The sequence below is a fragment of the Xenopus tropicalis genome, chromosome 2, assembly GCF_000004195.4.
Source record: "Xenopus tropicalis strain Nigerian chromosome 2, UCB_Xtro_10.0, whole genome shotgun sequence".
NCBI classification, from domain to species: domain Eukaryota; kingdom Metazoa; phylum Chordata; class Amphibia; order Anura; family Pipidae; genus Xenopus; species Xenopus tropicalis.
Window position 1 is genome coordinate 134000152 of NC_030678.2, and position 13871 is coordinate 134014022.

The 13871-nt window shown below is 40.5% G+C and overlaps 1 protein-coding gene across 1 annotated transcript in view; it reads right to left on the reverse strand.

Moving 5' to 3' along the window:
* Positions 1-8283: 8283 nt before the first annotated feature.
* Positions 8284-13871, reverse strand: part of erich6b (glutamate rich 6B) — a 60994-nt gene continuing 55406 nt past the window's right edge. Inside the window, exons 13-14 of the mRNA XM_018091671.2 lie at positions 9922-10150; positions 8284-8992 (exon numbers count right to left, since the gene is read on the reverse strand). Coding sequence (XP_017947160.2) covers positions 8717-8992; positions 9922-10150 — 505 coding nt within the window. The 3' untranslated portion in view covers positions 8284-8716. The remainder of the gene's footprint in view (positions 8993-9921; positions 10151-13871) is intronic.

Sequence of the window (13871 nt, forward strand, 5' to 3'; positions counted from 1 at the left end):
CACTGTGCCAGCCTGTGGGGGAGCAGGTGTAGCGCAGATGAGTGAGAAATTGGTAAAAGCCCATATACATTTATATATTCCTGTCACCGATATTCCTTAATGAACTGACTTTAATTAGAGCTCTTTTAAAATCACGTTCTCAGCTATGTGTAAGCGAGAATACAGTAATTCCATGCAGTAAGCGGCATGCAATACTAAAAATAAGGACCACAAATTGAATTTATATAGCGGTTGCCATACTGGCTGATTATACTAGCACCAGGCTGTGGCTGTGCGCTGCTGGAATGAGACACTTAAGACAGGTAAATCTCCCAGCAACTCCATATCAGAGCAGCCCTCCTTGCTGGATTTTTTTTAGATGTATCCTGGAATTTTCAAATCATCTGGTAACTACCATAGATTGACCTTGTCTAGCATTATAGTAGGGAACCGGGCACAGGGTGTGGGGTTGGATCAAGAGTCTTGTTGGCGCAATAGTTGGCCATACCTGGGCCAATAATATTAACTTACACTATATATATATATATATATATATATATATATATATATATATATATATATATATATAAATAAATATAGAATAGAATATATATTTGTCATTGTCACATAGTAAACAACGAGATTTTAAAAAGAGAAGCAAGCAACAACTCAAAGCAGTGGCGTAATAATAGAAAAATCATTCTACTGTTTCATATTTAAAGCCATAATTGCTCTTGGATAAAAACTGTCTCTCAAACGATTAGTTCTGGCTTTAAATGCTCTATATCTCTTCCCTGATGGCAAGAGCTGGAAGAGACAGTGGCCAGGGTGAGTTGGATCGTGTACAATGCCCAGAGCTTTTTTCTGACAACGGGAGATTTAAATGTGTTCCAGGGTTGGGAGCGGACAATCAATTATTTTCTCTGCTGACCTAATAACCCTCTGAAGTGCCTTAGCATCTTTGGAGGTACAGGCACCGAACCACACACATAGTCCATACGTAAGTATGCTTTCGATGGAACAATGATAAAAGGCAAGAAGCAGATTTTTAAGTAGATGGTTTTTCCTCAGAACTCTCAGAAAGTACAGTCTTTGCTGCACTTTCTTTAGCCCCTTGGTGTTTACACTCCATGTCAGATCATCCTCCAACTCCATACCTAGGAATTTAAACACAGAAACCCAATCCACCTGCATTCTATCAATGATGAGTGGTTCCACGTTGCTCTTTTTCCTCCTAAAATCAATGACCATTTCCTTGGTTTTTGCAATGTTCAGGAGCAGGTTATTGTCTTTACACCACTCTGACAGCCTTTCCACTTCATCCCTGTACTCCATCTCACTCTCTTCTCCAGAGATAAGTCCGATCACTGTAGTATCGTCCGCAAACTTAATGATTTTATTGCCAGAGTGGGTAGGAATACAATCATATGTGTATAAGGTATATAATAGCGGACTTAGTTAACAACCCTGGGGTGAACCGGTACTTAAACATAGAGCATTTGAGATGTGTGAGCCCAGTCTAACCCTCTGAGAGCGACCGGACAAAAAGTCCAAGATTCAGCTACAGGTAAGTGATGGAAGTCCCAAAACTGCCAATTTGGACACTAATCGCTGTGGAAGTATGGTATTGAACGCCGAGCTAAAATCTACAAAAAGCATAACTCCCCCCGTTGCTCCAGATGAGTCAAGGTAGCATGAAGAGCTGTAGCCACGGCATCCTCAGTAGTTCTCTTTGCCTTGTAAGCAAATTGGAATGGATCCACATCAACTGGCAGGCATGCAATGATATGATTCCGCATCAGTTTCTCAAAACACTTCACAATAACAGATGTAAGTGCCACTGGACAAAAATCATTCAAGCTCTTTGTACCAGATTTTTTTGGCACCGGAACAATGATGGAGGCCTTAAGACGAGATGGAACAAAAGCCTGGGAGAGGGACTGATTGAAAATCTCCATAAGTACTCCGGCCAGTTGCTCTGCACATACTTTCAAGACTCGTCCAGCCACACCATCGGGTCCAGCAGCCTTCCTTGGATTTACCTTCCTCAGTACCTGCCACATATCCGCCTCCCCCACCGTAAACACCTCTACAGTATACATATACAGTATACATACAGTATATATATTTAACATGGCTGCCAAGATCTATAATGTATTTTCCTATTTCTCACAGGTACAAAGACAAGTGAGCCGGTTGCTTGACATATTCCCCTGTATTGCCCATTCCAATTGGCCACAGAATGTTGGGAGGGGATAGCAGGTTCTTTATTCCTTTTCTTTTCATATATACAAAAAGTATTTTTCTATGGGAGTTCCTTATCCACTGGAACACAGTATGACCAAGCGCAACTTTATGTCATCCAGAAAGATGTAGATGATGTTTTATCCAAAAAACATCAGGCCCCTACATGCAGTGATCCTGTATATCTAATCATGTTCAAAAATGATTTCTTAAGGTATAGAGTGCAGCAAGGCTTTCTGGGATTGTCCCCTCATCCTAGAAATGGCCAACAACTGCAATTTGTTAAAATTCTGTTCTCCTTTCACGCAGAGTGCTACCAAATGCCACAAAACATGTACCTAGGAGTTATCCAATGTTCTGAGCTTCAGTCTACTAAATGTTTATTTCCCAAACTACATGCCTTCCATCTGACCAATCAGAATGCTACACCATAGTATCATAAAAGAATAACTTTGTTGTAAAGGAGAAAATGTATGTAGGGGTTTTCAAGAGATTTGCCATCTGTTTACCCCAAATGCCCCACCTGATGCCATTCCATAGTATTAGGGAACTACTCAAAAACCCAATGTGACAAAGGCCCAAACATGAACCTTAGGGATGAGCTTCAGTCTGCCATGCATTTACCCCATAATTACACATTTGTCCATCTGACCAGATTCCATCATTTTAGCAGTGGATTGTAACAAATGAGAAAATGTCCACTTAGGGATTTTCAATGACAGTTATGAAAATAACCTGTTATACATTACACATTTCATATTATATACATTTCCCATACTGTATCAAGTAATATGCAACATATAGGATCTGTAACATATTTATTTGCTATAGTTTATACATGAGCAGTGGTCAGCTTCATGTGTTAGGTTCCATCCAGTCAGCTGATCCCAGTGGAGCCAATTAAAGGTCAACTGTTTCGGGAGGGGGGAGGGTTAAAAACAAGCAAATTGCAGGTAAAAGTCCCTTTGTTAAAAGTATATTCAAGCAGTAGAATTCCTAATGAATTGCATAAAAGAGTGTAGGACTGGCCAGACTGGGGATGACTGACGCAGTTGGCCAGCTTGAAGTATATTGCAATATTCACCATAGTATTATCGCATGCGATAAGTCGCCATTTTCGCATGCGGTATTTCTCGCGCTAGTTTTACCGCATGCGTTAATTTCCGCACTGAAAAGAATACGATCGCATGATTCACTATAACTTTGGCGCGCTAAATATCGCATTCGGCTATGCGAAAATTAACTCCTACTACAGGCAGGCGAAAAATTATAGAAAAGTACAGTAAATGAGTTTTTGCAATAAAATATGGACTTACAGTGTTATTTATTCAAGTGTGTGTCTTTTTACTCAATTTCACTAAAGTCTTGGCATGTATGGAATTTTGCTACTAATATACAGTACTATAGCGGTGAATATGTTGTCGCCAAAATATACAGTACTATAGCGGTGAATATTTTGTCGCGATAATGTACTGTACTGGTGAATATTTTGTCGCGCAAAATACATTACTATGTATATTTTGGCGATTTTTTTTTTATCGTGATTTTGTAATCTCGCGACTTGCGGACATTTTGTGGCGATTTCGTAATCTCGTGACATGTGCGACTTGGGGCCATTTTGTGTCATTGAGCCTGCAGCCACCAAACTGAGAGGACATGCCTGGGGTTTCTGACTTGCTACCAGGGGATAGGCGCTACATTATCAGCGTGCTCCTGCGTGCAGGATATGACCACCCACCACTGGGGGACTTAGGGGTCCACGAAAGGAAGAGAGCCATCCTGCGCGACCTCCAAGCCGGGTTGCGCGGGGGCTTCCGAATTGATGTGGACCCCCGCCAGCTCCAGCGGCTGTGGTCTGACCTGAAGCGCAGGAGCCCAGAACTGGTTGCTGAAATTGCGGAAGGTAATTATTGTACTTTATTATGCTGTTACAGTATACGTTCAGTGAAAGATTTAGCAAGTAATTTGAACTAAAGGTAAAAATGTAAGAAATGTCAGGGATGATGAAAGTAACATAGTAACATAGTAAGTTGGGTTGAAAAAAGACATACGTCCATCACGTCCAACCATAATGCCAGTGAGGAACTGAAACGTTGGTCACAATAAACCTCTGAATATTATTTCACATCTTTGTGACTCCTTGTGAAAATCCTGTGTGTGCCGTCACCCCATGCCTGTCTAGATTTTGTTTTGCCACAGGCACCCAGGTATTATTGTTCCTTATGGTGTGCAGCTTCCCAGCACTTCCTATTATATATATATATACACATCTATTTTCAAATACATATGCATAAATAAATTTAAAGCAGGGGGGAAGCAGCAGGGAGCGGCCCATAGTATGAGTCATTTGGGGAAGGGCCACGAATGCTTTAGGGGGCCCTGGCTAACAATGTCTGTGTGTCCTTTGTATTGATGTGAGGGTTCACAGGGGGAGGCCCAAAAAATGTTGTTGTGAGGGGACCCGTTATTTATGATGGTGTATGAATGTATATATATATATATAATATATTACACAAAATAACATCTTGCAATACTATTTCACAGAACTTCAGCTGGCGCCTCCTCCCCAGGCCCAACCCCAGGCCCTCCAGGTTCTACCGGCCCAGCAGGCTCTACCGGCCCCAGCGGCCTGACTACCAGCCCCAGCGGCCTGACCACCTGCGGCCCCAGCGGCCCGACCTCAAGTGGCCCCACCACCGGCCCCAGAGGCCCCAGGACCCAGCCAGGCCCCAGGACTGAGCCAGGCCCCCGAGGCGGAGGAGGCCGAGGAGGCCATGGAGGCCCCGGACACCCCCCCTTTACTCCTCCCCCAGTTTGCCCCCAGTTTCCCCTGCCCTTGAGTTCCCCTCCCAGCCCCCCGGATGCCAGCCACCAGGTTCTCCTGCCGACGAGGGAAGATCACGTCGGTCCATGCAGGAGGACCTGGACAATATGAAGGCCGAGCTGGCCCAGCTCCGGGGGGAAGTTGCTGAACTGAGGAGGGATGTCATCGAACTCAACGGAAGCAAGCCCTAAGTTTCCCCCCCCCCCCCTTTTTTATTTTAAGTAAAAGTTTTTATTAAGTAAAAGTTTTTAGTTTTATACTTTTGAACTAGTAATGTCTCATTATTTATCCTTCATTGATATGGTATTCTATACTTTCATGTAGTTTCCCCTACACTCTTACATTTATCAGTAACACATCAATATGCTATATGGGTTAAATGTTTGCAAATATTCTGCCAACAATTTTGCCTTTAGCCCATTTTGCTGAATAGTAAAACTTGCGTTAATTAGTACGTAGCGTATTTTCTGGCGAGTGTGATAACTGCCAATCCAATGTTTTGTTGCCAGAATAATTGCAATATTATATTTGTCCCCATTTAATAAAGTGCCCATAACATATTTGCAGTTATTCTGTGTCTAAAATCTCCCACTTAATTTAAGCCACTTTAGCAAACGGACCCCTAAGTATTTGGCTAAATATTCTTAAATGCCCCCCCCCATTTTATTATCTCTAACACTTCTTTTTTTTTTCTTACTTAGATTTTTATTGTTTTTTTGGGGTTTTTTTGCAAATAAACATTTATACAGCAACTCTCTAGCACTCTGTGCTCTCCCAGGGCAAAATGTCGGCATTTTTATGCTGCAGATTGTCGCGACAATTAGTGCATGCGATAAATAGCGTGCATGCGGAAAATACCGCGCACGCTATTTATCGCGACAAGAATATCTAATGAAATACCGCGCGTAAAATAGCGCAAGTGTACTAATAGTGAATCGTGCAAAAAGTCGCCAAAATTAAGAAGCAGTAAAATTTTTAGCGCACGCTAAAAATAGTGCACGTTATTTCGTACTTTAGTGAATCAGGCCCAGAATGTCTTAATGTCCTGTATATATTGATAATGGGTGAGTGCAGAGGATCTCTTGGTTTGCAGTTATCAATCCTGGGACCAGCAGTCCCTTTGTGATGAAAGTAATTTGATTTTTTTCACATTTTACAGAAGTCCGGTCCTCATTAGGACCTTTAGGGCTCTGGTACACGGGGAGATTAGTCGCCCACGACAAATCTCCCTGTTCGCAGGCGACAAATCTCCCCGAAATGCCATTCGGCGGCGGCGCGATTTCAGTGAAATCGTGCCGCTGCGTATGCCATCCCACCGGCGATTTACATGTTCGCCGTTGGGATGGCATTTCAGGGAGATTAGTCGCCCGCGAACAGGGAGATTTGTCGATTTGAGATTTGCCCTTATCAAGGAAATGTTGGACTGTATAATGTGAGAAAAATCAAATTGTTTTTCACAAACCGACTGCTAGTTCCAATATATATACAGTATATATATTAAAAACATAGCAGACAGAAATAGGGGATGTGATTCAGCTATCAGAATAGAAATGCAAACTCCTTTGTAAAAATCCTGTGCGTATGCCTGGATAAATTCGCTTGTAAAAATGTGTTCTTTTATTTTGATAGCAATAATTTAGCAAGAGGTACTAACTGGGAGCAAGTGACCCAATGATTTCACAGCCTGTATCACTTCTTCAACAGTAAATATTTTTTTAAATGATCCTCTGTTTATATTAAAAGACAAAAAGTATCTCTGTATCCAAACCAATTCCTCTCCTCTCATGGCTTGCGGTGCTGTAGTTGAACTTCATTTCATTTTTGCTGTCCAGATGTCTGAAAACCACTTCTGTTGGGTTATTAAGTAGTTCAGTAATGAGCCCAGACAAGCCCATTAAAATATTGCACTCATACAGTGTGAAGGGGAGTCCTGAGAGTGTAGCTGTCTAACACATGTGCCATTAAACATTAGCCATTCATTTCCAGATATTCTCCTCCTCACCTGCATCCACTTAAATATGCTAACAGCAAAATAGAAACAAATGTTCCATAATTACAACTAAAATGTCAACATATGCACCTTTGGTACCTGTCACAATGAAATATATTCATTCCAGTGGAAGAATCCCAGTTCTTTGTGTGCCTCCTGGCTCTAGCCTCTCTCCTACATGATCCCTTCTCTTTCATGAGGCACAGCCAATGCATTATGTTCCGTAGTTATTGTTTTATCAGCGCACAAATGTTTTACAGGGAAAATAACCTATAAAAGTGTAAGGTGAGGGAGGGAGGATACAGTCATCCACATCAATAATAATAATACTGCATGGGAGATAGTGACAACACTGAGATCTCTTAATAGGTAGTCTTAAATGATCATTAACTCTACAATAACAGTTATTCATCTCATAAAATATATTTATCCAATTTTAGAAGCAGAATTTCTGGGTTTTCTTTGTGGTGTGTTTGCTTCAGCTGTTCAATAGAGCCCTGTCCCCAAAAGCTGTGACATTCTTAATGACATTCAGTAAAGTTGGCATATTTAAAGGAAAACTATACCCCCAAACAATATAGGTCTTGATAAAAATATATTACATAAAGCTGCTTATATGTAATGCCCTGCTTCATATACTTTTTTTTAGTAGAATGTGCTATTGGGTAATCCTAAACAGAAAAGTGCCATTTTAAGTACAAAGGGCCGCCCCCTGGGATCATATGATCAGGGTGCACACAAATGAACCAATGGCACTCATACTGTACATGCTAGGTCACATCAGCCAATGAATGGACAAGGTTCTGTCTCTTTCTTCCTTCACTACTTCCTATTACAGTTAAAGCTGCATTATTTTCTGTTCTGTGATTTCAAAATTTGCAAAAACACAACAGGGCTATTTCAGCAGGATATACCTGCACATGGTTTGCATTAAATCAACTTATATCCTGCTGAAGCAGCCCTGTTGTGCCAGTATGTTTGCAAATTTGGAGTTACTTTGCAGGGTGCCGATCTCTCACCAAATACTGAGCACCAGGTGAAATATTAGTGGAAGGGCCAGGGTGTGCTGGTGAGAGTTCCAGATCTCTGAGGAAGCACCCAGCCCATCACTAAATGGCGGCTCAAGGGAAAGGATGTAAAAGGGCAACATTTACTGATATGTATATATTCCAGTTTGGCGAGATTCTTTAATAGGTCACTTAACATGATATAAACTATCTGTTGACAAAGTATTCATTCTTATGTATTCATTTTGTAAAAAATTTATTGAAAACCTTCAATTTTCCAGGTGTTTTAGAATAACAACTAACATCCCACTGACAACACAGCTAACCTGCTGGTAGGGATTCATCATCTTCCGAATAGGGTTGCCAACTTTTCTGGAAAAAAATACCAGCCTTCCTATACTTTTACCTTTCTACCCTAGTAATAACATTACCATCAAGCATTATTTTTACTGGCCAGACTGGTAAAGTAGCGGCCGGGGGAAACCCTACTTCTGAAGCCCCCCTTGCCCTTGGGACAGAAAAAAAGGCCTGAAAAATGCTGGGGAAAATGTAATATCATGTTGTTGAGCCAGTAACATTCTGCACCAAAACCCAGCCCCCAGCACAATGCAGCCCCACCCAAATGAGCCTCGGGATGTTTGCGTTTTCTTCTCGCTACCAGACTGATGGTGTCTATTTATTCCCCTGATGACACTTCTTTGAACCTTTCTGAGGAATTCCTTGTTCATTTTTATTGCTGCCAGTAAGTTTTCTAGTGTATCTAAATGTTTTATGTAGTTGTGTGATAAAGTCTTGGAAATCTTTTCTTCCACAGTGATTAGCCAAGTGCCTTACTAAGGTACTGATGTTCCTCAGGAGCCTATAGATCTTCTGCCTTATTAAATAAAGGCACTTCTCTTCCTCCCTGATCTTCTGCTTCCGTAGAATTATTTTCTGCTCATCCTTTACCTACAAGGTATTAAATGCAAGTTAACCTCCTGTCATGTCATAACTTATCATTTTATGCCACTTATATTAAAGACACAATGTATATGAATATTAGTATTTAGACTGGAAATTGTCTTTCAATTAATTAAAATTAGGACTATCATTTCAAGATGAAGCACAATACTAAGGGGTTGTTGAAGCACTACAAGGTTAATTAACGATCCCATGGCTGACACGTGCAGTACAGTGAAAAGTTTGTTACATTTCGGGCTTTTTACTCTACTGCACATGTGCAAGCGGCATGAAGACAGAGGAAGGAAGAGGATCACTTGCGCGCAGGTACCCGGGGCCAGTGCAGTTTTCTCCTAACAGAAGCACCAGCCCGGCGTATCAGGTAAGTGATTACACTCACTGGGGGGTGCCTAACATTTTGGAAACCCCCAGTGATCATACCTTTCCTTCTCCTTTAACTGTTCGTCCACCATTTACCACCAAATTGGTAGGAAGCACTTTTCCCAATAAAAATGTCATATAAATGAATAAAACATGCTTCTACACAAGTTCAGATTAGCAGTAGAGAAAAAGAGAAACAATGAGGACAACCCAGGCTGAAGTACTTCTGCTCTAAGTTTGTCTAGAAGCAGTAGCCCATAGCAACCTATAAGATGTTTGTTTTTTAACAAGTGATCAGTAAATGCTACCTGCTAATTGGATGCAAACTTAATGCATGTTATTACATAACCCCATTACTCTCTTTCCCCCCATGGCCATTTAGGGCATTCTGTATGTCCTGAACCCGGCATTGGTTAAGTGCATCATTTTAACTACAAATATTTTATGAAGTAGCCATTTTTAAAAAAAAAATAAATTGTAAAGTATTTTTTTAAGTCACAAGTTTATGACCATCAAAGTAAACCCCCAAATTATTATGTTACCCTTGGAAATCTTACCATTAGCTTTGATCCCACATTAAAAGTCACTCTCTTGTCCTTACTAGAGAATGTCAGGTAAATGTTCTCTTGATTTATAACTCTGATCTCTATGTTGGCATTTAGACTCATGGTGATTGGTTGAAATGGAGGGGCATGGACATGACGGCTAAAGTCCCACCAGCTCCAGTCTTTCTGTCGTGTTCCATTCTCATTAAAGTAGGAACCACCAAAGGGATCCAGAAGTGTCCTGTAGCACATATATAAAGGAGAGAAAAAAAGCAGAGATCATAACATATATTTGCATGATTTTCCTGATTTTGCAGAAATCACATGACACCGGTAGAGATATCAGGGATCCTTTACAAAAAAAAATTTTTTTTTTGTGTGTGTGTGCTCTAAAATGGACATAAGGTTTAACTGTACCTATTGATGCAGGGAAACCTGCCACCCTAGACCTGATAATAGTGCCATGGTACCCCAAGCAGGTTGTATCTATATATGCACCATAACAGTGCCAAGTGAACCAGATCCAGGTATCTGATCAGTGTTCACTGCCTCAGAGTCCCTATGCCCCATCCTGGCTTCCATGTGGTCATCTTAAATCTTGGTCCAGCTCTCTATCAAATGGCATTTCCTTGGGAAAATCTAGACAATGTCACCTTACTATTTAAAGACACAACTGATAACATCTGCAAAGGTCTCTTTAGATGCAGGATCTGTCATCAGTTGCACTGTGTTATCCATGGCAGCGCACAGATCTCTGTGGCTTAAACTGTGGTCTTTTATTGAAAAATCTCTAAAATCATTCCCTTCAGAGGAAAACTTCTCTTTGGGCCAGGTTTGGACAACATCATTAGTCAAGTTATGGGGGGAAAATGCTCTTCTGAGCAAGCCTGGCTCCACATTCTGACGGGGTGCTTTTTTCGTTCCCCGAGGAATTCCAAGAGCTCATATTCTAGGCACTACAACTTTCAATCCATGAGATCCAAGTCCCATTTTCAGGGCAAGTTCTAAAGCAACTCCCTTGCAGTCACCTGTTAAATGCAGGCTGATACTGTTTCAAGACATTTGACTGCAAACCATTTGGAATTTACCTCCATTCCCCATTTCGATTCTTCATGTCCAGGATTCCCAGTGAACCCTAAAATGGGAATCCTTCCATTCCTTGATAAAGAACCTGTTCTGGGAAAACACCATTGTTCCAGTCCCTCCAAACTAAAAATTCTGAGTCTTCAGACTGGTATTGGACCGTAAACAGCTAAATACTTCATACTATTCATCCAGTAAACTTCAAGATGGAGTCCTTGCATTTCTATCACCCCCTACCTGGACGACATAATTCTGAAAGCACCATCCCAGCACAAAGCACAGAAAACCCTAACTCCAACCATAAATTGGTCATCAACACAGCAAAATCCAAAATGATCCTTAGTCAAAGATTGCTTTTCTTAGGCATGATATTCAACATAACTCTCCAGAGAGTCTTTCCCCCTGACAACATTCAATCCCTGGTCAATAAACTTCCCGTCCCTTTTAATACAGCTCAAAACATTGTTTGCCCTTGCAGCTGCTGCCTGGCATTGCTTGCTACAGCCAAGTTTATTATCTACAAGGACTCAAGGTCCTTTCCAATTATAGTTTTGCCCAACACAGTCCCATTAAGGGTATAAGTGGCTGCATATTTTTACACCCCTGGTGAATGATCTTATATTTATCAACACTGAATCTTATCTGCCACTTAGCCGCCCAGATTGCTAGTTTTTGTTAAGATCCTGCTGCAAGGATGTCACATTCTAGATGAAATTAATTGGGCTGCATAGTTTTGTGTTCTGCAAACACTGAAAAATAACTTACAATACTCTCCCCAAGTAAATTATAATAGTCAAATTATAAAGGAATGTATGTTATGTATGCATGCACTCAGTTATTCCTTACAGCTAATGTAAGTTGAATATTTAGACTAATTTCAAACCAGACACTATATGTAAATTGTCCGGAACTGCCAGTGCCTGTGTAAAAATGCTTCTGTGGGTATATATTGTCCAAAAACGCTGAAATGCATTGGCGGAGAAATCGCCTGGCCTGACATTAGACTTTCTTAGTCTCTAGAGGAAGGAAAGTTTGTGAGGGAAATTAACTTGAAATAGCCGGGCACGTTTATCAGCATGCCAGATTGCACACAGCCTGATGGGAATTCATTGCTGTACATACATGAAAAATTGAGATAATATTGTCCCACTGGCATCACTATGGCAATGATACACATTTACTTTTAATAGAGAAGGAGATTTGGTAGAATATCAAATAATGATTTTAATCTAAAATTAAATCTAGCTAAAATACGTTGTTTTTTATTTTTGCAATACATTTCACTAGACAATGATTTTTGGGGCCAGTTAATGAAAATGATTATAGAATCTTTTCAATTCTAATCAAATATATCAATTCTAGGTGCTGTGTTAGACAGAGAATACACTGGTTGAATAATTGGTTAGAGGAAATAAAGTAGAATAATACTTGGGATGAAAGAGAAACAGTCATGTAACTAAAATTTGGCAAAAAGAGGCATAAAACCAGCCAGCATGAAATGTAATTTAACTTACACTTCTTTGCCTTTCTAGCACAAGGGAGAGAAATCATGTCTACAAGGGGAGAATATGACTGAGCCCGAGCGGAGATTTTCAACGCTTTATTGAAGGTCAATCTCTCTGGAGACCTTAGGATCTTATCGCTAATGAATCCGGAAGACGAGGAGAGGAAGACATTGATTTTGGTGTGTGTGGCTGCTCCTGATAATGCAGCACCGACACGGAAATATTTTATTTGAACAGAGATTCACATGACAGGTAGGACTTAGCATAAATTGCAGGCTGTATCCCAAAGGAAGGCTTAATTCCATCTGTATTTACACAAGACCCAAAAAACATTAAACAAGAAGTTAAATAAAATAAAAGTATAAGAAATTGATAAGTAAACTAGAAATCTGTAATGAGGACAAATGACATGTGAACAGAATGAGCCAGTGTGTGGTTTCCTGTCTCTTGATCAATAACAATCCCAGCATGCTTAGAGCTGTATTCAAGTGCAACAGCAATAATGTTTGTATTTTGACTAGTATATAATTAAAAATCAATTGCTTTCTGAACATATACATTTCAAAAAAACACTTTTTCTTTTGTATCAAGTCCCTGTGAGTGCGGCACTCTGTCTATTATATTTTTGTTTTTGACCTGCACCAAGGGCATTTGGACTTGTATAGGGTGTTCTCCTCCCTAGAAAATGACTTGTGTATGGTAATATGAGAGGGTAAGATATGGCTCACATTTGCATTAGCTGGGTAGTTTAAATGTCCTTTCTCTGTTCCAAGGAATCTTGATGCAAAGCCCACTAAACCAGTTAAAGAGGTAGTTTGCCTTTAATGTAACTTAGTATAGTTACATAGTTACATAGTTACATAGGGTTGAAAAAAGACCTGTGTCCATCAAGTTCAACCCATCCAAGTAAACCCAGCACACCTAACCCACACCTACCAATCTATACTCACATACATAAACTATAAATACAACCACTAGTACTAACTGTAGATATTAGTATCACAATAGCCTTGGATATTCTGATTGATCAAGAACTCATCCAGGCCCCTCTTAAAGGCATTAACAGAATCTGCCATTACCACATCACTAGGAAGGGCATTCCATAACCTCACTGCCCTCACCGTGAAAAACCACCTACGCTGCTTCAAATGGAAGCTCCGTTCCTCTAATCTAAAGGGGTGACCTCTGGTGCGTTGATTGTTTTTATGGGAAAAAAGAACATCCCCCAACTGCCTATAATCCCCTCTAATGTACTTGTACAGAGTAATCATGTCCCCTCGCAAGCGCCTCTTTTCCAGAGAAAACAACCCCAACCTCGACAGTCTAACCTCATAGTTTAAATCTTCCATCCCCTTGTTGTAGAATAGCCAGTTC